This window comes from Rhincodon typus, chromosome 5 (genome assembly GCF_021869965.1).
Source record: "Rhincodon typus isolate 14 chromosome 5, sRhiTyp1.1, whole genome shotgun sequence".
Taxonomy (NCBI): domain Eukaryota; kingdom Metazoa; phylum Chordata; class Chondrichthyes; order Orectolobiformes; family Rhincodontidae; genus Rhincodon; species Rhincodon typus.
The window spans coordinates 29,922,384-29,948,847 of NC_063336.1; the positions used below are offsets into that span (position 1 = coordinate 29,922,384).

General features: G+C 40.3%; 1 protein-coding gene across 1 annotated transcript in view; it reads left to right on the forward strand.

Annotated features, from left to right (window-relative positions):
• LOC109921749 (melanocortin-2 receptor accessory protein 2) overlaps positions 1-17,821 on the forward strand; it is a 28,901-nt gene extending 11,080 nt beyond the window's left edge. The window contains exons 2-4 of the mRNA XM_048597260.1: positions 887-1,011; positions 10,138-10,237; positions 16,037-17,821. Coding sequence (XP_048453217.1) covers positions 894-1,011; positions 10,138-10,237; positions 16,037-16,433 — 615 coding nt within the window. The 5' untranslated portion in view covers positions 887-893 and the 3' untranslated portion in view covers positions 16,434-17,821. The remainder of the gene's footprint in view (positions 1-886; positions 1,012-10,137; positions 10,238-16,036) is intronic.
• The last annotated feature ends 8,643 nt before the right edge of the window (positions 17,822-26,464 follow it).

Below are 26,464 nucleotides of genomic sequence, written 5' to 3' on the forward strand. Positions count from 1 at the left end.
AAGATCATCATCTCAGTATTTTAGGTGGAAGATGCATGTCTTGCTTTTAAACATGGTGGTGCTGAGCATGAGCATGTAGACGTTTATGGAGCCCCCTCCTCCTGTTGGTCACCTGGCTGTCCACTATCTCTTGGTGAGAATACAGAACTTTCCTTTATCTGTGGTTTAGCACGCAGCTATCTTTACGCAGTTGTCTTACACTTTTCAAAATGTGCATCGTTCTCGGGTATCATTGACCAGAGTTGAAATCCAAGCTTTAATGATAATGAAGAAGTGAGGGATCTGCTGGACTATCAGTTTGCAGGTTGGGTTGGTATTTAATTCTGTTGATAGCCCCAGCCCTAATGATTGCCCGGTTTTGTACTGTTTTCTCAGTCAATAGTCTTCCTCTATTTAAAATCTGTTAATGTCTCTGATATGAAATGTCACATAAACACCTTTTAAGGGTTAAGTAATTGATGTTGCCAATGATTGGCAGATAATTATCACCCACATTCACCTTAGCTAACCTGTTAGCCTAAATTCTGAAACTCTGTATTCCTTTTTAGCTCATCAGTTTTGAATGATTTTAAAAATATTCCCAACTTCCTTTGGGATTTAAGGAGATGAGACGGAAAGAATAGTCATGGTATTTGAAAGAAATGAGACTGCTGAATGCTCTTATTTGATATGATAATTTGGTAATGAAAGGAATTTGAAATGTTTTTTTCCCAGCAGATGATTAATCGGATCAGACCTGAGCATTAATTATATCGAAGATGCATATCTATATTTAAAACTAATTTGTCATTGAGTGGAATTAAATTTAGGATAAACATGCTGTTGGTTTGTTTAATTTGTTTAATTCAAAAAAAACACAAAAATGAAATATTGTTCTGACTTACAGGTGTGAAATGTCCGAAGCTAGTGCTGTTGCAAACAAGACCACTGTATCTAACAGTGATTACATCTGGCGCTACGAGTATTATGATGAAGAGCCAGTTTCCTTTGAAGGGCTGAAAGCACACAGGTGTAAGTTATTATCATGGTGAGGCTTTATCACCTAATGTGATTCAAATATTTTCAAAGTGGCAAGTTTCAAATAAACAACGACAATTTAATGTTCTGAAAAAGGATGTGACAGATACCGAACCGCAGTCCGTAGGGGAATGTTTCCTTCATGAGAGTAAATCCATTGTGATTATTTTAAAGACCTGCCCAATTCAAATATCTAAACAGAGGCTGTACCAGCTGCTTTACTCTAAATGTTACAAAGTAATGGTGTGCGCTGGGCATCCCGATAGAGAGATCAGCATTTTAGGTCTGCTCAGTAAAAGTAAAACTCTGAGGGAAACATTAATCCATTAAAATAAAGTTTTCTTGGGATCAATCCTTTAACAAGCTACTTTAATGGTTGTAAATATTATGTACAGTGGAAGGAGGCAGAGATGAGCAATGAGGGAGTTACAGTGGAGAGGGAATTGGTGAGTGGTCATGGAAATGTCAATGAACTACTGAACTGCAGTTGCCACCAGTTTATCCAAAGTTGAAGAAGGAGATCATGATGAATATATCGCAGAATCCCTACAGTGTGTTAGCAGGCCATTTGGCCCATCACGTTCACACTAACTCTCCGAAAAGCATCCCACCCAGACTCCCCCTCCACCCTATCCCCTAACCCTGCATTCCCCGTGGCTAATCCACATAGCCTGCATACCCCTGGACACTGTGGGCACTTAGTACGACCAATCCACCTAAGCTGCACATCTTTGGACTGTGGGAGGAAATGAGAGCACCTGGAGGAAACACACTCAGACAGAGGGAGAATATGCAAACTCCACACAGACAGTCGCCTGAGGTTACTGGCACTGTGAGGCAGTAGTGCTAATCACTGAGCCACCGTGCTGCTCCACATGGCATAGCAAATTGCAATGAAAAACGAAAGCTTTGTATAGATATGCTAAGGGTGAGATGAGGTTCAACAGCCAAGAAAGATTAGAATTGTCAGTACTTGAATGCTGCACAGAGCAGGTGAATTAGGCTTGTATTTGTGACTACTGTGTAAAATTGAAGATAGCTATTCAGTTTTATCCAATGCTTTCAAATTGACCAATCTCTCAAAATGCAATAGAACAAAACCCAAGGTCAGATTTATTTTTGTGAAATGTAATCAGCTTACATTGTTATTTTTTTGGAGATAATTAATTCCTTTTAGAATGGTTTTTGGTTAGGAGATGATAGCAGAACAGTCAATACATTTGAAACGGATTGCATTCACAACTCAGGAAGCTGTTGACTTCATTACAGCCTTAGTTTGACAAAAGAACTGAATTCTGGAGGTGAGGTGAGAATGACAGCCCTTGACAACAAGGCTTCATTTGACTGAGTGTGGCGTCAAGGAGCCCTAGCAAAACTGGCACCAGTGGGTAACAGGGGACAAATTCTCGACTGGTTGGAGTTTTACCTGACACATAGGAAGATGGTCGTGATTGTTCAGGTCAGTCATCTCAGCTCCAGGACATCTCTGCAGGCATTTCTCAGGGTAGTGTCCTAAGCCCAACCGTCATCTTCTGCTTCATCAATGATCTTCACTCCATTATAAGGTCAGAAATGGGAATGTTTGTCAATGATTGTACAATGTTCAGCACCATTCACAACTCCTCAGATAATGAAGCAATCCATGTTCAAATGCAACAAAACCTGGACAATATGCAGACTTGGGCTGAAAAGTAGCAAGTAACATTCACAACGCACAAATGGCAGCCAATTACCATCTCCAATAAGAGACAATCTAACCACCACCGCTTGACATTCAATAGTGTTACCATCACTGAATCCCCAACTATCAACATCCGGGCGTTACCATTGATCAGAAATTCAACTGGACTCACCATATAAATACAGAATAGGTCAGAGACTAGGAGTACGTCAGTGAGTTACTCACTTCCTGATTCCCCAAAGCTTGTCGACCATCGACAAGACACACGTCAGGAGTGTAATGGAATATTCTCCACTTGCCTGGATAAATCCAGCTCCAACCACGTTCAAGAAGCTTGACACTATCCAGGACAAAGCAGCCCACTTGATTGCCACCACATCCACAAATGTTCACTCCCACCATCGATGCTCAGTAGCAGCAGTGTGTACTATCTACAAAATGCATTGCAGAAATTGACCAAAGATCCTCAGACGGTACCTTCCAAACCCACTTCCATCTAAAAGGACAAGAGCAGCAGATACATGGGAACACCACCATGTCCAAGTTCCCTTCCAAACACTCACCATCCTGACTTGAAAATATATCACTGTTCCTTCACTTTTGGTGAGGCAAAATTCTGGAATTCCCTCCCTAATGACATTGTGAATCAACCTGCAGCATATGAACTGCAAGAAGGCAGTTGAGTGCTACCTTCTCAAGGGCAACTAGGGATGGGCAATAAATGCTGGTTTCGCCAGTGATGCCCATGTCCCATCAGTAAATTGAAAACAATGAATTAAGTCCTCTAACTGGGATGTAAATGTATGACATTTCCCGATCCTCCAGCACAGAAATTGAGAGCTGTAATCTTTAACTGACTTGGCTTTCCTTCTCTTTTACCATATCTTCCTGATTTCATTTTCATTTATTCATTCTTTGCTTTCTGCAGGTAACCTCAGTATTAACACTGATGCACCAGGAAAGTGGTTGAAAGAGGGGAAAAGACTGGTAGCTTAGCGTTTTGGGATTTAGATGTTTCAGATGACATAGAGATAGATATGAAAGACGTGGGGGAGTTGTGTTACTGATAAAGGAAAATATCACAGCTGTACTAAGGGAGGACATCTTGGAGAGTTCATCCAGTGAATCTAAGTGGGTAGAGCTCAGGAATAAGAAGGGTGCAGTCACTTTAATGGGATTGTATTACAGGCATCCCAAAAGTTAGCAGGAGATGGAGGATCAGATATGTGGACAGATTATGGAAGAATGTTGTGGTGGGTGGTTTTAACTTCTTCTATATTTACTATGAAACAATATGTAAATAGACCAAACAGGGAAAGGGCCAGGAAATGTCTTTGGCAAACAGGATTAAGGAAAATCCCAAGGTATTTTATACATATGTATGTGAGGAACAAAAGGGTAGCGAGAGAAAGAGTAGCTCCACTCAAGGATAAAGGAGGAAATTTATGCTCAGCCAAGTAGCTGCTGAAATATGGTTTGTAAGTGTGTTACATCAGGCTCCAGCGTCTTTCAAAATCGGATATTTGCAGGCAACCCTTCCATGACCAACATGTACAACTTTTCACACAAGTTGAACTTAAATTACAATGTGAGTTTTTTTGACACCAAGTCATTTAACTAGTTCCATGTCTTTTGGAGAAAAAGAAGATAATTTATGTTCAGACAATTCAACATTGGTTTCCTGAACTTGCCTCAGTCAGATGATCATTGTAGGTCCACCTTTCTTCCTTTTGAAAAGCATTTAAACCAAAATGGTCTTGGGTGTTAAAATTAGATGATGGAAATTGAAAATTGTTTGTAAATTTTCTACCAATATTATGACATGCCCCAAAATTGGGTATAGATAACTATCAGTAACTATAAAATAGAATTTAGCTTAGTTTCCATTTTGGTGCAGGCTTAGCTGAGTTGATACATTGGTTGGAGTGAATGGCTTGAAAGAAACAGATGGCCTAGTAGCTTTGATGGCTGTTGGAGAGGGATTTTAAAGAGAAGTCTGAGCCCCGTGTTCAGTAGCAGAAATCGATCTTTATTTAGAGCTCCTTTACTATATGTGTGGGAAAGGCCAGACACCACTCCGAATCTGACTTTCATGTGGGGCCCCGTTGCCCTCTTAATAACAGCTCAGAATGGAGGTCAGTGACATTCTACCTTTCCCAATGAATATACACACCGCGTTACAATGGTTACATGCAACATTGACATCAGTGCTTGCCACATTCCCTCTGACCTACACATCCGATCCTGTGAAAACACGATCAAAGTTGGACAACTTCATGGTCAACCTTAGGTCCTTCCATCATCTCATGATGTTTGCCAGACCCTCTATTACCTTTCCTTAGGCTCTTACATTATTGACCACATTCCAACAGCAATCGTTATGCCCCTTCCTAGACGTTTGCCAGCCGCATTGTATACTTGCTTATTACTAACGACTTTTAAAATTTGGTCATGCAGCTCTGTGCTGATCTTAGTACAGAAGATTAAACAGGATGTTAATTTCTACCAAATGGTACAATTTTTGTAATATCAGCTCTAGTATAAAGTTACATTAAAAGGTATATATAGTTAAACCTGATACTATGATTCTGTGACGAAGCTAACGGCTTCCCTCTTATGTGGAATGGCAGTTGTTTATTCTCTCGAGGTCATAGTGACCCGGTTTCAAAATTGTTTCTGCCGTCTTTGCTATGTTATTTGTTTCTTAGTACTCTTACAAGGCTATCTTGTTAATACCTTTTTGCTGTTTTAATATTCTTGCTGACAGAGAAAAAGGTTTCTTCAAGGATGTCTCTGCATGTAAGGGTAACTGCCTTCAGAAATTTAATTCCCCAATTTCTAAATAAATTAAACTTCTATTCTTGTACAAATATTTTTCTACTGTAACATGTAATTATAATTATTTAAAAAGCCTCATCTGAAACAGGACAAGCTTTCCCTTTCCATTTCATATAAAAATCGGAAATCTCAACTCAAATGGTTTTCATCTGCGGTGCCTTATCAGAGTCTTACTGTTTGTATTCTAGTCCCATCTTACTACAACTCAGTGGAGTTTTGTTTTCTAGCTGTGAGGGCCATGATCTTTTTCAGCTAAATAATTTGCTACGTCAGCTAAAATTTCCTTCGATTGTCTGTGTCAGTTAAAAAGAAAACCCCTAATAGCCATTTGTCATATTCGGCCATGAATATCTACAACAATGGCTCTTACAGCTGATCTGCACTGAGGTGGATGTCTCGAGTGACCTTGAAGATGGAACAGGTTCTGCATCTCTTTCAAGACATTGTAAATAGTTACTTGACTACTCAGCTAATTGTTGCAGCCTGATGGCCTTTTTTGCAAGACTCTCTGATGGAATTCTGTTGAAAAGCCTGGAAGTCAATTTAAATTTCCGCTAAATCTTTTAGCAGGGAATAGATTTGGTCCCAGTATTATTTTCACATTAGATATGCATATATAGCTCCACCTAGATGTACACTCATTCGATGTGTCGTCATACCAAAACTGGCATGATGATATTGTGAATCTAAAGAACTACACTTTTAAAACCTGCATTTGGTTACCGTATCATGTGAGCTCGCATGAAGTGTTGGGGCAAGGCTGAAGTAAGATATTGTGATGCTTCCAACAGTGTTCTTCTCCCACCTGTGGTTTTTGTTGGCCAGAACCTGTGTGTTTGGAAAGCTATCCATAATTTTACAATGAGGAAGGAGCCTTGACTGCCCCTAACCTAACCCACAGTAAGTCACAAACAAAGACATCTTTGCCATCTCCCAAGAAAAGGCAATTCAATCACCAAAAAAGCATCTAATAATCCTCAGAGTCCATCGTGACTTACACCATTTTTAAAATGAAACTCTTAAAGCTCTTAAGATTCACAATAGCATCATGCCGGTATTTGTTTGATAATGGAATGAGTGTCCGTCAAGGTGGAGCTACTTATGCATGCCTGATGTGAAAATAATGGTGTTAAAATGCCTTTATTTCTTTTTGTATAGCATTAAACTTCCTTCTAACCTGCTTCAGTGATTTGATCATCTATTGACTAATCTTACAGGGTCTCATTCTGGCAAAAAGACTTGCTTCCTGGAAACATATACAATCAAATCTTTGAGAATGCAGTTAATCTCCTCCATTATGTTCTGCCCAAAAAATGGATGGAAAACTGTGGGGAATCTGGCAAAGCTCATGTTCAAATACAGCCATCATTCCTGCTTGGCTAGCTGCAGATCATTTTTGTCAAAGGTTTCAGCTACAGTGATCCTTTACGAGCTTTTGTTGCAATGTGCTGAACAATCAGTTAGCTACAGGGCTCCCATGGACCATAAGATTTTTTTTAAAACCTCAGAACTCCTGGTAACTTTTTTGTCATTGATTGTATTGCAGGGAAAATTATTTACTGCTACAGTCTTGACAATTGAAGCAGCTAACCAGACAGAATAAGGCACGTTGGAGCTGTACAGTACGGCAAGGCCTAAAAAGACTCCCTCTCTGATTCATGTTCAGAAAGGTTTCCAAGAAAAACTCAGCTACTTATGAGGAAAATGCTGAGTGGATGTGGATAAATGTGGGAGGAAGAGAGGAGTGAGGATGAGTGGAGAACAAGGAGGATGTTGAATGAGTGAAGACGAGAAGTCATTTCTATACTCTCTAGTCTAGCCAGACACACAGTAGGCAATGACCGAAGTCCATAGAGATATTATCTGTTCATTCTCTCAACCGAGGCTTGCTATTTGGGGCACAGAAATCAGAGAGAAACAAAATAGAATTTAAAATAATAACATTCTAGAAATTGCAAATACGTGCATTTCAAGTTCAAGGTACATTTCTTGTGACTTCAAAAAATGAGGTGATTTCCCTTTCACAAGCCTTGTTTACCTTGCCTGATTGCTTTGTGATTTTCTAGGTACCCTGCTGTATGTCTCTTTAACATTCCAATGTTTTGCTGTGACAGATGTAAAGCTAAGACACGGGATTGTAGTTTCCTGTTTTCTTTCTCCTCTCTTGATGGAGAAGTCAGATTCACTGTTTCCAATCTTCTTTGGCTTTTAAGAATCTAAATGCAGGGAAATGTTTGGAATTTGCAGAGGAGTCCTCCCTGGGATTCCAGTAAGCTGAGGCTGGCAAACATCCAAATGATAGAGAAACCGATCCAGTGTTTGGAAGTGGGCTTGTCTCAGCAAGCCAGCCAACTTTGGACATCTCCACCCCATTTATCTTCTTTCTCGCCCTATCCAAATTCTTTTGACCTCCAGAAATGCAACTGTTAGTGCAAGAATACCAGTGAAGAATCTGCAAGGAGAATGAGATCCTCCTCAGTGGATTTTCGTTTCTGTGTTACATCCAGGTAGAATGTGAATCAAAAAAATCCACTACATTAAGCCCTTATCAATCCTTCTGACTCACTAGTTGAGCTGATGGGAGGCCTATAAGATGTCATAAAAACAGAAAATGCTCCAAAATCCACAGTATTTTGCTTTGTTAAGATGTCATGCTGGCTTAGTGAGGGTTCTGTAAATTTGACCTTCAATATTGCTGAAAATAGAAACCTGTTGCTAAATCTTTCCATTTTGTCCTTATTAGGAGAACTGTAAGAATTGGTGGTACTGGTGATGTCGTAATGTGACTGGACTAGTTGTCTAGATACTAATGCTCTGTGTCCATGTGCTCAAATCCTACAATGACAATGTTTGGAGGGATATGGACCAAGCGAAGGCAGATGGGACTGGTTTAGTTTGGGATTATGATCAGCATAGACTGTTGGACTGAAGTTCTGTTTCTGTGCTGTATGACTTTCATACGTTTGTCAAACTTCCCTTTAAATGTATCCGTTATGTTTACTTCAATCCCTCTCTGTCACAATGAGTTTCATAATTTCACCACTCTTTGAGCAAAGATGCTTCTCCTGGGTCTGGATGGGATACTCTTCAGAAGATTGGTACAGACTCAATGGGCTGAATGGCCTCTTTCTGCCTGTCGGGATTCAGTGAAAATCTCTCATAATTTTAAACAAATATATCAAGTTGTGTTGCAGCCTTCTTTTCTCAAGAGAATAGGGCTTGGGGGTAACCAGTTCCAAATAGTGCCACTACGTGACCAGTTTCTTCAGAGAAAACCAAAGCATGCAAATCAATCATTACTGAATCCCCCACCATCCACATCCTGGCGTTTATCATTGACTATAAACTGAAATAGACTAGCCATATAAATACAGTGGCTACAAAAGCAGATCAGAGGCTAGGAATCTTGTAGTGAGTAACTCACTTCCTGATTCCCCAAATTCTGTCCACCATCTACAAGACAAGTCAGGAGTGTGACCAGCTGCTCTCCCCTTGCCTGTATGAGTGCAGCTCCAGTGACACTCAAGAAGCTTGACACCATTCGGAACAAGACAATCAACTTCTTCAGCACTTCATCTACCACCTCAAAAATGTTCGTGTCAATTACAGTGGATTCATTTCCTTTATTATTCAGTACATGAATGTTGCTCCTTGATGCTTGCACTTAGGCTTAGATGTGTGACATCAAACCTTCCCTGTTTAAGTTATTTTTATGAGAACAGTATTTAGCATAAAGCTTTCTTAACCTCTGGTAGCTCAAAATTCCTGTTGCATGGACATTGCAGCACCCTTCAACTCGATGATCCAGCCAATCATGTCTAGCAGAAAGGTTGATGGTTGTGGTTATTAGAGGTCAATCATTTCAGCTCCAGGGGTTCCTCAGGGTGGTAGTGTCCTTGGTGGAACCTCATCACTTGCTTCACCAACGACCTTCCCTCCATTATAAGATCAACAGTGGGATGTTTGCTGATGATTACACAATATTCAGCACCATTTAGCCTCCTCAGATACTTAAGCAGACCATGCAGCAAGACCTGGTTAACTTAAAGTTTTGGGCAGAAAAGTGGTAAGTAACCTTTGTGCCAGATAAGTGTCTGACAATGATCATCTCCAACAAGAGAAAACCTCACTATCTCTCCATGATATTACCATCCCTGTGTCCTTCATTATCAACATCTTGGGATTTCCATTGACCAGAAACTGATATATAAATACTGTAGCTGCAAGTGCAGGACAGAGGCTAGAAATTCAGTGGTGAGTAACTCGCCTCTAAACTGCCTAAAACTTGTTGTCCAACTACAAGGCACAAGTCAGGATGAATGCAGTGCCAACAATCCTCATGAAGCTTGATACTATCCAGGACATGACAGTCTGCTCATTCACTTTGATCATTCACTCCTCCCACCTCTAACACACACCTTTAGCTCTTGATTCCCTTACTGACTAAAAATGTCTATCTCAGCCCTGAACTATCTTTCATTATTTGTAAGTGAGCCTACTTGTTATTTGATTAAAAATCAGAAAGATTACCCCTTTGAAGCCAATGTTCCAACTGTGTTAACTTTGTATTAAGCAACTCAAAACAATGTCCTGTTTTTCAGATTCCATTGTGATTGGATTTTGGGTAGGCCTGGCAGTGTTTGTCATTTTCATGTTTTTCATTTTGACGCTGCTGACAAAGACAGGAGCACCACATCAAGAGTAAGTCAGGCTGTTACTTTTAATTTTTAATAAAGGGTTGTATCAGGAAGAACATTAGAGCTATCTTATAATATTGTCTTACGTACATCTTACAATGAAGAGGAGCTGGAAAATACCCTGCTGCAGTGACTAAAATGTAATCATTGAAGAGCACATGCATTAGGACACAGATTAAGAGAAGTGCCTCTGAGATAGTTACAATTGTATGTATTGGTAACACTTACAGGAATTAAATAAAAATTGTTTTGATAGAGTAAATAAAGAGAAACAGTTTCCACTGGGGGTCACTCATCAAAAGACACAGATTTAAACTACTTGGAAAAGCACTAGAGGAAAGATAAACAGAATCATTTTATGCAATGATCTATTATGATCTGGAATGCATTGCCTGAAAGTCAGATGGAAAGATATTCTATAATAAGTTTGAAAAGAGGTCAGCAGTGCTATAACAGTAAAAATAAAAATTGCACTAGTAAAAAATGGTTCATGATCCTGGCTAGTGGGAAGGGTACAAAAAAGATGTGAAAATCAATACAAAAATGTTACACTTATTTTTGGTGCTAGAAGTATGGGCAGGACAGTAGGCCCCTTAAGAACTGATAATGGTGATGTTAGTTAAAGAACTGATGGATGTGCTGAACAATTACTTCAACAGTACAGAAAGGGGTCATCACACTGGAAATCCCAAAGGAAAAGGAATATTGAAAATCATGAACAGGAAATTGCCATCATTACTGTGAGCTAAATATCAGTTAGAGAGAAAAATGTAATAGCACTGAAGGGCGACAAATCCCTGGGATCAGATGGTTTTCATCTGTGGATTTTAAAAAGTAGGTGGGAACAGCGCAGTGGCCCAAACAGCAATCTCCCAAAGTTCTCTTAATTTGGTAATGGCTCCTTTAGGTTGAAAAATTGTGAATAGTCATTGCCCATTTAAGAAACAATAAGTAATAGACCAGTTTACATTACATCTGTTGTCAGGAAATTACAAACTCTACAAATAAGGTTGGTTGACCTTGACTATTTTCAACCGATCAGGGAAAGCCTTTACGTGTAGCTCATGCCTAAGAGAGCTAATTGGACTTTTTGTAGAAGTAACTGAAGTAGTGGTAGAAAATGCCTATCAGTGTTTTTTTTTGAATAAGCAGAAAGCTTTTGAATAATGACCCCATAAGAGAGAGTTAAAATTAAAACTCATGGAATTGAGGTTACTCAGGTAGGAAACTGGCTGGGTGGCAGGAGGCAGGGAGCAATGATATGTAGATATTTTCAAAATTCAATATTTTTAACATGTTTTGACATGTTGTGGCTCACCTCTGGGGGCAGGTGAAGCTTGAAACCAGCCTCTCTGGCTCAAAGATAGGGAGACTACCACTGTGCCATAATACTTTGACATGGATAATCTACAGGTACTCTATTTGACAGAACAAGACTAGCGGTGTCCCCCATGATATGTGTTGAAGCCTCAAAAATTTAGTGTATTTATTAACAACTTAGATAATGAGATGGAAGCATTAAATTATGAAGCAATAGTAAAAAGTAAGTAAAAGGCAAACTGTGACAAATATAGTTCAGTGTTGGAAAATGTGAGATCATTCATTTTGGATATAAAAAGTATAGAATTGGATACTTTCAAAACAGTGAAATGTTAGAAACACCGTAAGTCCAAAAAGACTTAGCGTTCAGGTACACAGATCATTCACATGTCATGAAAAGGTATCAAAAAGACGACTGAAATCCTGCCCTTCATATGTAGAACACCAGAAGACTCAAGAAAAGAAGAACACAGGAAACGGGAGAAAGAGTAGGCCAAATGACCCATGCTGAGACTGCTCCACCATGAGTAATCTTAAACTTCATTTTCCTGACCACTGCAACATACCCGTTGATTCTGAGAGATCAACAATCTGTCCATTCCAGCCTTAAGTGAAAGCAGCAGATGCCATGGATCAGCTTTCAAAAGCACTTAGTTAGACCACGCTTGGAATACTGAGAGCAGTTCTGATCACTGGACCTTAGGAAGTATCCATTGACTTTGGAGAGAGTGCAGCACACAGGATGGTACCTGAACTCAGAGTTAAATTACGAAGACTAACGTAAACAAAGGTTGGGTGTTGTCAGGGAATTTATGAGGTTAAGTGGTGATTTAATCAAACCACTCACAATATTAAAGGGAAGTGACAAAATAAAGAGAAACATTTTCTGTTAGTTGGTGAGCCTAGGACCGAGGGACACAGCCTAAAAATTAGAATCAGACATTTCAGAGGTGAAATTCTGAAACACTTTACACACAAATATGGTGGAAGTTTGGAACTCTCTTCAAACAATGGTCATCGCTGCCAGATTAATTGTAAATTTTAAATCCAAAACATATAGATTTTATTAACCAAAGACATTAAGGGTTTTGGGTATGTGGAGCTTGGTTTTAAATCGTGCATGATTTCATTGAATGTCAGTGCAAGCTCAAGAAGCTAACTAACCTACTCCTGTTTCAGTGTTGTTCCAAAATATGCTTGAAAAAGAAATGCTTGTATGACAAGGGGGAACCCGGAGAGAGTGCTAGCTCTTTCATCACTACAATGATCATATGTCCAGTAAAATTCCATGATAATTTTTGTTTTGATAACATGCTGATGATTATCTAAACCATTAAGTAATTCTGATTGTAATTAAGGTTCTAAAGTGGTCAACCAATAATCCCTTAAGGGCCTCATCTCTGGTTACCTGCCATCTTGGTAGGTGAGAAAGATGGCTGGTTTCCTGACTGGGTAACCAGTGTGACTTGCTTGCCAGCTTTGGGTGAGGTGGGAGGGGTGTTCCCTAATTCCCAGTGTGAGACCAATCAGAGAAATAGGTGGAGGCAAAGGGATGGTCTCTTAAAGCTACCTCCAAGCCCCACCTCTTCTCATGACACCCCCAACCCTGTGAAAAGAAATACTGACTTGCAATTGGACCTGCTATTGCTATTCATACTTAGCCCCAGTAAGAGCAAATTGTGACATTAAATTTCATTTGATTCTGTAAGTGTCAACTTTTGTGAGTTACCGTTGAAGAATTTCCTTTAGTGGGAAGAGGAAGTGAGGGGACACAATGTGCCTTTGGTTCAGCACTCTCTCACTGGAGGTTTTGCCTTCGTCAGTGAAAGGACAAGAACTAGAATCATCCCAGCCATAAAAGCTCAGTAACCATAATAGCTTTCCTGATACAGGGAACTACTGACAAGGCCGGCTGCTGTCTCGTGACGGTGAAAACGTCACCATAAGAATGTTTGGATAATAAATACTTGGTTTTCTGTTGAATGTACAGCACTATCTACTTCTAATGTGGGAGAGGTTGCTGTTCAACTTTGAAGCAAAAATGTCAGCCTCAATTTGTAAAATTCTCTTGCTTTTTTTAATCAATCCTCCATGACCTTATCCTTCTTTATCTCAAATAGCTCCTCCAGCCCTACATCTCTGTGCTTCTCCAGTTTTGACTGCTTTTGTACTCTTGGCTATTTTTGCTCCACCATTCGTACTTAGATCTTCAGTTGCTGAGGCCATATGCTCTTCAATTCTCCCCAAGACTCTCAGTGCCCCAGCCTTTCTCCTTTCCTCAAAGATGCTACTTAAAATCCTTAACTAAACCTTTTACCATCTGTCCAAAAAGTTACTTGTGTGGCTCGGTGTCCATACTTTGTCCAATAATGATAAAGTTCTGTAAGGCATCTTTCACTTATTACATTAAGGTCTCTGTATAAGTGGTTGCTCCTCTACATAAATAAGCTTATATCGAAACTTTAATTATTGCAACATTAGAAGGCCACCAAGAATAGCCACTTTCTTCTCCAAGGCTGTTAAATATTGTTGAGTCAATTAAATGACGCTTTAGCTAGATAATGATTATCAGTACATCAAGACCTTTTGGGTTTAATTAAACTTGATCAAATCAATTTATTCGTGTAATTACATGTCACGACTTACTTGTAAAAAAAGACAATATGGGAGTTCTATCTTTATGTGCTCTGTGTTTCCTAAAGAGAGGGCAATTCTTTTGAAAACCTATGACCTAAACCATATGATTGTCCAAATTTGCTATTACATGAAACTTTGTATCCATTGGAATCATGGATAAAATGAAATACCGAGATAACAAGGTGTAGAGCTGGATGAACGCAGCAGGCCAAGCAGCATCAGAGGAGCAGGAAGGCTGATGTTTCGGGCCTAGACCCTTCTTCAGAAAATTTCTTCATTTTCTGAAGAAGGGTCCAGACCTGAAACGTCAGCCTTCCTGCTCCTCTGATGCTGCTTGGCCTGCTGCGTTCATCCAGCTCTACACCTTGTTATCTCAGATTCTCCAGCATCTGCAGTTCCTACTATCTCTAAAATGAAATACCAGTTAGTTAGTTATCCAGCAGAGAAATGCTGTTGCAAGTGGAAATTGCCTCTATTAAAGTAGTTAGCTGTACTCAACTTGGTCACACCTGCATGATAGACTTACTTGATTCTCTTCTGAAGGAACTGCTTGCTGTGTGTAATTTCCACTGCCAGTACATGGACAAATAGCTAACTGGGATTTCAGTCAATCAATACTTCCTAGGAATGCCAAGCAAAGTAAAGTTTCTTTAGTATATCTCATTTCAATCTCCCTTACCTCTTCAAAATCCTTGACTGTTTTGTGGCCTCCCAAATGTAGAATCATAGAATCCCTACAGTGCAGATAGAGGCCATTTGGCCCATTGAGTCCTGCACCAAGCCTCCGAAGAGCATCCCACCTCACCACCCTATCCCCATAACCCCATATTTCGTGTGGCTGATTCCCCTAACCTGCACATCTTTGGCTGTGGGAGGAAACTGGAGCACCTGGAGGAAACCTGTCCAGCCCTGGGGAAAATTTATCCCCATCTTTCCCAGGATTCCATGTTTGAATCATCCATTCGGCTTTCCTCCCCACCCAAGGTACCAAAACAGCTCTTTGCAAAATCACAAACAACATCCCATGTGACTGTGTAAAAGAATAAACTTTCCTCAGCCTTCTCAGGATTTGATCAAGTGAAATTTCGTTTGTCCCGGTATTAGGTGTAAGATGAGGAGTCTGATAAGGCGTTGTTTCTATATTGTTCAAAAATCTGTTCTCTGGCTGCTGACTGCATCCCTATCCCCAGAAACTGTCTTGAGATTAAATCAGTCCGTTCACAACCTCATGTCACATTTAAACCCAAAAACAAATTTCAACCTCCTACTGGAGCTGCCACTAAGATTGCCTATTTTCATCTCATTGACATTGCCTGACTTTGTCCCTGACTTAGCTTATCTTCTGCTGAAACCCTCACTCTGACCTGCACTGCGATTAGCTGGCCAGCAGCTCTTTAGACCCAGCAGTTTCACTGGGAGCAGTGGTCACCCTGACAGTACTGGAGGCTCAGTGCAAGGAGCAACCAGGCTCTAGAACCCAGGTAAGAGGGTATTCTCATTGGGGTTGATCTGAGAGACCACTAAAGAACCGCTATTTCAAAGCATGCTGGCTGGTCTTCCATATTCTACTCTCAATAAACTTCAGATCATCTAAAACTCTACTACCTGTCTTAACTTGCAGTCACATTCACCCGTCCCTGTCTGCTGAGAACTACATTGACTCCATGTAACCTCTTGATTTTAAAATTCTCCTCTACGTTTTAAAATCCCTTTGTGGCCTCACCTCTCCCTATGCCTGTGATCTCCTCTAGCATTAACATTAACAGCACCATGAAAGTTGTTGTTAACAGGATGTGAACAATCATCTGAGAAATGTTCATTCTAAAAGTGTGATCTCTTTTAGCAGGAATGTGGACCTTTCTACAAAACAACACAGAACAAACAACTTTGCTATTAATTATATCATGTCCAGATCAGACAAAGCCTTTTCCCATCCTGAAAATGAAGAATCCAGGTCTCTCTTTCATTGCTATGTTAATGAGATTGTACAGTTGGAAAGGCAACAATTTGTAAACAAAGCACACGGAGCAGGGAACAGTGACCTTACCACACGAGGAAGAGAGGGGAGAAGTGACAATTCAGTTGATCCCATGAACTGTCTGACTAAGTTCAACATTCCAAACTTTGTAAGCTCCGATCAAAGCTCCTCCCTGACAGAAGATGATTTACTGATGTGTGAACAACCAATCATTCCTGAAAATAGGCCAGACAGATTGCAGGATATACATAACATTTCTGACTAGATCTTGCATGAATGCAAACTGGGGGCAAGGTCTTTTATGATCAAACATAGCAAACATCAATGGTAACCAACCTAAGTTATTGAAATATAAATGCCTATTTTGGCTTTTTTTAAAGTATTGCCTTCATATAGGCTTGGGATGGTGTTTGGCAGACAGCCTGTCACCTTTCCAAATATCCCTGATTAAATTAGGTAGGAAAGATCAAAATTAACCTTCTTGCCCTTTGGGGAATTGAAGTCCTTCAGTAGGCTACCTGGCTATCCCTGAAGGGACCACCGGCCTAACCAAGATCTCCATGGCTGTTCCTCGTACTGGGTCTCCTGCAGTGCCATCTGATTGGCAGCTCTTGAAGGCTGGATCCTTGTTCTGAAGGCCCTGGGAATGCTGATGTCAGTAGGCAAGTTCCCAGGGCTCCCAGAAAAGGTCTCATGGGGATTACCAATGGCACCATGTCACACTCATTAAATTCAGCCTATGGTTTCCAATCATGTCCTTTCATTATACTTTTTGGAAGTGCCTTGCAACTGTCCTAATATTCAGTACAAACAAAGACCATCTCTGGAATGTCTTTCTCATCGTAGAAGAATCATCATAGAATGATAGCACTTACAGCTGCCTAGGCCTTTTGATCTGTCCTACCTGTACTGGTATTGAAAGTTATGCTTTAATCACACATCCCCAGTTTCTTCTTTCAGTCTCTTTGAGCCTCTAATCAAAGTCACAGATTATACTAAGATTTTTTCTTTATTTGGAAGGGGAGTGTGTACATGCCTCCTTTTGTGAGTATTTGGAATAAGTAACCATTTTGAATGCCTACTGTTCTCTGCTTATCCTCAGGGCAACTAGGGATGGGCAATAAATGCTGGCCAGCCAGTGATGCCCATCACCCATGAGTGAATTTTTAAAAAAATCCAGTTTTTCTGCCTTCCCGCTGCAGTTGTGGAACTGCAAGGAAGTCTTTCTATTCTACCCAACGTCACATAAGTTCAGGTTTTCTCTTACCCTCTTCATTTTCTACATTATGATTTTGGCCACCACTTGGAAAGCAAGAACATGCATTTATGTAGAATCTTATCACAACTCTGAGAAGTGTCTCCAGCCAGTTAATTATATTAATGGAGGTACTTTAAAGTGACCCTTCACAAAATAAACTGCATCCCTCTTACACATCTTGCTTCATTGTTTAGAAGATTTCAGTGTGATATGTGAATAGCCTACAGCACCCAATTGCAGTTTTCTGAAGCACTTTTAAAGTTAGTTGTTTTGGAGTCTCATGTGATGTAATTCAGTAAATTGTTTAATATTATCTTTAATTGATATTTTTATTGTTGAGAGGCATTTATGTATTTTTATTCCCTGGAGAAGGGAATTTGTATTTAAACAGAATGAACAGCCGTTATGTCTTACTTATAAGGTGACTGAGTTTTTCAAATTAAAATTGTTGCTCTGTCTACTTTTGAGGCTATGAATATTTCATTCTCATGAAATAATGTTGTAATAATAATCCTTATTTAATGCATGATTATAGTTGAAGCCTTTTACATTTTTTTTACAGTAAATGGTCCTTGTATTTTCAATGCAGAAATAGGTTTAAGATCACCTGCTTAGTAATGTCTCACTGAAACTAGTTGAACTGAATGTAGAACCTACATTTTAAACCCAGGGTTTGGTTGGAGTTTCTTTAGAGTTCTTGGGAGTCAGTTTTAAATTGAGGTAACAATATTACATTGTTATGTTATTATTGTTGGCATTATTATTGACATTATTAGTTTTCTTAAGGCGTATTAATTAGGTTGTGGAAGCTGTACCCAAATTGCTTTAAGTTCCTGCGATCACAATTAAGTTAGAGATTGGGCAGAATCTTCCATTATTGTGTTAAAGTTCAACCATGCAGCAGGGTCAGGTGTCACTTCCATTTGGAGAGAATTGTGGTTATCAGCTTGGAGCTTATGTATATATGTTTTTACACAAGTACAAAGTGAATCTGGACTTACAGTGCACATCTGAGGATTATCACCCAGCCAGGACTTTTGGGGGCAATATTTAAATAGCACCTAGATGAACCATCATTCATTCCAAACCAGGAGGATTACCCTAACTTTGTTGGTCACCTCTCCCACCCCTTTGGAGACATTTCACAACAAACTGAATCTGGTTCCATGGCTCAGTGAGGATTCTCTAGACATTCTGATCCAGGCTATTCTGAAAAGCAGGAGGCTCTCTTTCCCACTATAGGCAGCAAGAGGCCCTCCTGTCTGATCAAAGTGACCTGAGCCAATGTAGCGCCTGTGGGCCCTCACAAAAGAAACTGGATTCAGTGTAGGAAGAGGATGAACAATATCCTGAGATTCTTAAAGTGGCACTGTCCACTCACTGCAAATTGGTACTTGTGGGGCATCACTCAGCCTGACTGTGCCAGTGCAGAGGCCCGTCCAATAGGAAGATGGTGTACAAGATTCAACAACATCTGGATAATGTGATCTGAATCTCTTGCTGTCAATGTTCTACCAGTTTCCTGGGCAGTGTGCATCTTCATTACTTTACTGAGAAGGACTCAGGACCTGGCTTGGCTTTGCATGCTCATGAAGTGCCCAGGTACCTGTTGTCATCACATTTCTCACAGACACATCAACCACAACTCCAACTTTTTGCCAAGTCCAAAAGCTTTGCCTTGCTGATGTTTTGCAAAACTCCCAAACTGACCTCTTCCACCCCAGAAATCTCTTAGTGACTGAGAGAGGCAGTACTACACAAGGCACACCCAGTTTAAACGAACCAAATTCAACACCCGCAATAAAAGACACTAACACTTATTATTTGGTGTCTTTGAGTCCAATATTCCTAAACCCAACCTGGAATTAGAGATCTTGATCCCAACAAGAACCCCTAATTTGTTGTGCACCAGACCAAGCCCCCTCAAAATATTCAGAAGATAGTCTTGACCCTAACTTTTTCTTATTTTAAAGGTAAGTGTAAGGTGTTGCATCCCAGGTGCAATTCAGTTGGTCAAACCAGCAGATTTAAAGCAAAACATACTTTATTCATCCACTATAGTTAAAATACAACAAAGGAAAGATGGAATTAGAATAATTTAGGAGCAAATTACTGCAGATGCTGGAATCTGTACTGAAAATAACAAATGCTGGAGATCACAGTGGGTCAGGCAGCATCCATGGACAGAGAGTGCGCTAACGCAGAGCTGAAGTGTGGAGGGGGCAGTTTTTATGCTGCAGTTGTGGACCTGAAAGGAAGTCTTTCTATTATACCCAATGTCACATAAATTCAGGTTTTCTCTTACCCACTTTGTTTCCTACGTTATGATTTTGGCCACCACTTGGAAAGCAAGAACATGCATTTATATAGAACTTTATCACAACTCTGAGAAGTGGGGAGCATGTTGTGGGGGCTGTGGGGTGTAGAGTGCTGGGGGAGAAAAGATGTTGATAGTTCAGATTAAATGATTGGATTGTGAGAATAGCAGAACAATGGTGAGTCTAATTGCCAGACTTGAAAGAACAGGCAGTCTCACTGGAGTTGCGGGGAGGGGAGAGAGGACGTCGTGACATAGGAATGTAATAAGTAAAGCTAAAAGAAAGGGAAGGAATGGGATTGGTTCACAATTGAAGGTGTTGAACACAATATTAACTCCAGAAGGCAGTAAAGTGCCTAGACTGAAGATGAGATGTTTTTCCTCCAGTTTGCGCTGTGATTGACTGCAGCACCGTAGCATGCCGAGAATTTACATGTGGGCATGTGAGCAGGATGCTGTGTTAAAATGACCAGCTATGGGAAGGTCGGGGTCATGCTTGCGCACAGACTGGAAGTGTTCTGCAAAGCGGTCACCCCCAGTTTGCGTTTGGTTTCTCCAATGTAGAGTAGGCCACATTGGCTGAGTACACAAGATTGGAGGAGGTACAGGTGAAATGCTGCTTCACATGGAAAAGCTGTTTAGGCCCTTGGATGGTGGACAGGGAGGAGGTGAATGGGCAGGTGTTGCACCTTTTGTGGTTACATGGGAAGATGCTGTGGGGGGGTGGGTGGTGCTGGTGGTCGATGAATGGACTAGGGTGTCCTTGACGGAACAAATGCAAAGAGGAAGAGTGAGGGAAAGATGTGTTTGCTGGTGGCGTTATCTTTGTCTTTTTGTAGGAAAACATCACCCAAAATGAGAGGTCATAGTTTTAGGATAAGAGGGTAGCAGATTGAAAACATAGATGGGGAGAAATTGCTTCTCTCAAAGGGGGTGAATCTATGGAATTCAGTACCCCAGAGAGCGGTGGATGTTGGGACATCAAGTAAATTTAACAAGGAGACAGACAGTTTTTCATTAGTGATGGGTTGAAGGGTTATGGAGAGGGGGCAGGAAAGTGGAGTTGGGGCTGAGATGAAATCAGACATGATCGTATCCAATAGTGGAGCAGGGTCAAGGGGCTGAACTGCCTACTCCTGCTCCTAGTCCTTATGCTCTAAAGCCAGGAGGGGGAGCAGATTCAGACTGGCAGAGGGCAGTCCCAAATATTCGAATCCTCACCCTGTTTGAAGGGAGGCTACAAAACTGTCAGGGGAGGACCATGACTGTGCCAGTGCAGATGGATAGATAGGACTATCTTAGAAGATAGTGAGGGTACTACCAGTCAGCTGCTGCACCCACATATGCACAGTGTCTGAGAGACTGTTCAATTAGGGGGCTGTGTATGTTCAGCAGCTAATTCTTGCTTCTCCGATCGAGGAAATAGCAGCCACAAACAGCTTCAGAATGTCAGATCGAGAAGGGAGCAACTGTGCAGAAGCATCCAGAGGACACTCAGAGTTAGCAGGGTATATTTGGCAGCAGCCTGCCTCCACATAGTGGTGGGTGATGAAAGAAAACATCTTAAGGGACACAGGTGTTCATTCAGTTTATGTGCGTAAACAATGGAAACGTAGCTTGATGTGCATTGCATGAGTTCCCTGTAGGTTCAGCACATTAACACCACTAGGGGAACTGACATGGTTGACTGAAAGGAGTCGGCATTTTCTCCCACCAGAATAAGAAGCTGGTCTTCTATTGCTACATCATTCATTGCCTTTTCACCAGTAAATTGTGTGCCTTATGTTGTTCTCATTACATAGGTAAGGATGACCTATTGTTTGGGATTTGCACACAAGTCTCACAAAACTGTTTTCAGGGATAATGGCCTTTTTGGATGAGATGAGATTGAGGGTGGGCCTGGGTTTGCTGCATTGCAAACATCACAGAGATGATCTCCGAGGAATGACAAAATGCGAACAGACGCTGAAGCGTGGAACGTGGCAAGATCTTTCCTCTGGCTAGGGTCTCCAGAGCCAAACGAAACATTCTCAGGTCACAAGGTAGGCAATACATTACTGAGCTGTCTATTCTACAGCAGGATAGTTTCAAATTGCCATAACTGTAGGGTACAAGAGGCACTGCCTTGCTGTAGTAGACCCACCACCTAAACACCCCACTTCCAATTGTCTGACACAAACATTCAACTGGAAAAGTAGAGGTTGGGGCCAGAAGATTGTTCCTCTCTGCCTTATGGGCTGATTAAGGAATTAACCTCTTCCTTCCTCTATGGTTGCATCCATATTTGAGATATCATGAGACAGCACCTGCCCACAATGGGCTGTGACTCCTTGTCTTTTTAGGATTTTATCAGCATGTACTGTCATCATTTCTGAAGCGATGCTGATTTTTTTGTGAGTGGAACCCAGCTGATCATGAGTCTCCAGCATCCAGGCTCATGGCTAATTGGATGCCCTTTCAGTCAAACAAAACTTTAAAGTATTAACTCCACCCAAATAAAAAATCTCCTCCCACTTTTAGTGTCAAGATTTTTACCAAAGTCTGTTACTTTGGTTCTTCGGGAGAATATGGACTGGTTTGTGTTTTGCTGGGGGATCAATATGAACCTTTCCCCATTTCCATTGATCCTATCCATGTTTACCTCTTTTAAAATCAGTCAAATCCAATTAAATTGAGTAAATTAAATTAAACTAGATTAAAGTGTGCCAGCCCCTTAAAGGAGCAGTTCAACAGAATCAAAGGTTTAAAATTTAAATCAACAAAATTCAGATTGAAAACTTATTTTGGAAATTAATAATGCACTTCAACCCCAGCAGTGCCCAATGTTCATATATCGTACCAGTGGTCACCACGTGCATCCTTTCCAAGGACACAAATACAACTGTGGAGGAAGGGCAGGCTGAGACACCACTTCAACGGCCCACAGTCTGGAGTTGTTTATGGCCATCATGGCCAAGCCCATCCATGTTTATGTTAGTTTTCATACTCTTTTGTTTTCTATTTCAACAATACACTTTATTCATACAAAATATCTTTGTATGTATACACATTGTGTCAAATGCAGATTGGTTCTGTACAGTTGCATATCAAATAAACAGAACAAAAACATTGGACTTTGACTCTATCCAACTCTCTTACACATACAAAATAATACTTACATACATTTGAGGCATTGGGAGTATAATCTTTACCATTTCTGCAGTGCATCGTTTTAAATCATCACTTTAGGAATATCCATTGGAGAATTCTCCTTTAAATGATTAATCCCTGCATCGAACTTAAAACCTATCAGTCAAAGATAAAAACTCAAGAGGCCATTGCTACGAGGTTAGGTAGAGTAATTGTGAGGTGGAAGGCAGAAAGCTAAAATATGGTTCCTTTAAGAGATTTGTGCTTTGTCTGTACTTAGAATTTTTTACAATACATGTCTGTGGGCAGCAGCTGAAGTTGCCAGTATAGAGAGCCTCAAATAGTGAAACAAGTGTATCAAAAAGAAAAAAAAGCTTTACAGGTGGTAGGCAAAACAGCAGTCTTGTTTTGATGTTGTGACAATGAGTTTGAATTTAACCAATCATTTTAAACAAAGCACCTAGAAACAACCAATTTAATGAATTTAAATCTGATGGTGTTGACAACTAGAAACCAATCATTTTATAAGAATTTGATTATGTCATTTACAGGTATATAAGAGAAGGGCATTTAGAAAAATGAGAGAGTTAACTGCCATCTGCCAGAGTTAGTACCATTATGCTCTCAGAGAAAGCCCATCTAATTAATTGAAGGCACCATAGTATTTTAGCTCAAAGTCCTTACAGGAGAATTAATGGAAGATGATTTAATGGAAGGTGTTTTTGAAGATGACAAAATATTCCAGAAGACAGTTTGTGTGAACTTGGAGAGATTAAGTCATAGTTTATTGCTTCTCATTAATTAGGTTTATATTAGTATGACTTGTCTTTATTTAAACAGTATTCCAGTAGAATTTAGGCCAGTTAAGGAGCAGTTAGTAGTCAAAGGGGGAATTGTTTGTTTGTTAGTAACTTTGTTAATTTGTTCATTGTTGGGTTAAATCAATTGTTTTTTGTTACTTGTAAAGTGGAGATGAGGGATTTTCTTTCTTTTAACCACTCTTTCTTTTAACAGATTATGAGGGGAAATGTGAACTTTTCTGGATGTTTTGGGGGTAATTATTAGAAGGGAACCTCTAATCCTGTCATAGTAGATTGGGGCTTGTGTTTTAGTTGAATTATTAGAGCGTTTTGGCCATTCCCTATTGTAATGCCATCCTATACTTTAAAAGACATGTGAATGACATCATTACTGCTTCATAGCAAGTGAGAGACTGCATACATGTCTCAGACTTCATCTTGTCTCAGGGATATTTGATGCATAACATGTTATGAGATGTATACTGCTCTATTTTAGTTTAAAAGTAATGTTAGTTCAGACACTTATGTGCCTGTGAATGCAACATTTGTATTCACTAGCTAGTTGTAATAAGCCCAGTTTCCTTACGTTATGGAAAATATTATCAGCACACGGTTAGATGGGGCAAACTCACAACAGCACCTCCCTCTCCATGACCACCTGGCTTCCCACAGATCCTACAATTCCCACCCAAGACCATGCAACTCCCACCCCTCTGACTGATAATTTGCCCTCTAATGTGCAGTACCAACAGACATACCCTCAAACTTCCCACAGCAGTGACTAGCCCCTAGCCAGCAAGCTCTCTGGGTGAACAGGACTGGAAACAAATATGTTGTCATGTCTAATCTTCTACCATTAGGCAAACAGTGCCCCACTGTTAGAATCATAGAATCACTACAGTTTGGAAGCAGGACATTTGGCCCAAGTCCACACTGACCCTCCAAGAGCATCCCACCCAGACCCACTGCCCTATTCTATCCTTGCATTTCCCAGGGCTAACCCATCTATCCTGCATATACTTGGATTGTGGGAGGAAACTCTCTCAGGAACAGGGAGAATGTGCAAACTCTACACAGTTGTCCAAGGACTTAATCAAACCCAAGTTACTGGTCCTGTGAGACAGCAGTGCTAACCACTGTGCCACCCTTGCCAGTACTTCTCCTTTCCCTTCAATCTCCTTCCTTGCACTGCAATTCAATCATTAAACTTGGTTTAAAGCCATATTGGTATGACAAAGTTACATTAACTCACTTGAGTCCTGGAAGAAATCAGCCTCACAGGAATACAGCTCTTATACTCCGGACAGGTATCTGAAGGCATCTATTTCCCAAACGGGTAGAATTTAGTTTGGAGTCAACATTTAATTCTGGCAGTTTATGCTTTTAATAAGATGCAGATAGGCTTCTGGACAGCTGCAGGTGGAAAGGTAAATCCCCTTTTAAAAGTTGGAGAAATTATTTGCTAAAGTTAATCCTACCAGTGGAATTGTAAATTTTGGACTCTGGCCTAATTAAGTTCCTTCACGTGCTATTCTTCTCCCTGTCTGTGGGACTGGAACATTCTACACAATATTGTGTAAAACAAAGTAAAAGATAAGATAGTTGAATTGTTAGACACTGACATGCTATATTTTTGGCTGCAGAATCTAGAAATCAGCATCATAGTCTCAGCATAATAAATCTATGATTTAAGACTGAGATGAGTAGAAATTTCTACAGATTGTGCACTTTTTGAAATTTTGTAGTCTTGAGGACTGTGGATGTTCAGTCATTCATTTTCAAGGCTGAGGTAGATTTTTGGACTCTAGAAAATCAAGGAGCATAGAATAGGTTGGAAAGTAGAATTAAGGTCAAAGATGTACAAGAATATTACTTAATGTGTGGCTATATGTCCCACTGCTGCTCCAATTTTTTAACTGTCCTGTAATATGGAATTTAAGTGGTATTCTGAACTTTCCATTTGCAGTTGGCAGCTATTATTCTTTTGGATTCTGGATAACAATTAAAACATTTCATTGCAAATTCATCGAGATTTGAAAGATTGGCAATTGGCTACAGTGTTTCTGCTGATGATTGCAATCAAATGACAAGCCGCTGGAAAGTGCCTGTAAAAAGTAGTGCATAAGGGAGTTAAATTGCGATGTTTCACCCAGTGATTGAACAGTCATCAGCACTTACTACCCCGGCACACCCGTAAAGACTGGCAATATGAATGTGGTATTTGGACTCAAGGATGTTGTAAATACCAAACACTTAGAATTTATTATGTGCATTTCAGAAGACAGGAAACACAATGGGTGAAAATAGTTAGAATTTATCACTAATAATAGCACATTTTTTTTAAGTTGCAGGCACTTCCTTACAATTCAATTTATCAGATAACACCATTGATGGAACTTTTAAAAAGACTTTTTGCTTTTTAAAAAAATTAATTCATGGGATGAGGGTGTCACTGGCCAGGCCAGCATTTATTGCCCATCCCTAATTGCCCAGAGGACAGTTGAGAGTCAACCACATTGCTGTGGGTCTGGAGTCACATGTAGGCCAGGCCAGGTAAGGATGACAATTTCCTTCAGTGAAGGACATTAGTGAACCAGGTGGGTTCTTCCGACAATTGACAATGGATTCACGGTCCTCATTAAGCTCTTAATTCCATATTTTGTTTTTATTGAATTCAAATTCGACCACCTGCCAAGGCAGGATTCAAACCCAGGTTCCCAGAACATTAGAGACAACAAGGTGCAAGGCTGGATGAACACAGCAGGCCAAGCAGCATCATAGGAGCAGAGAGG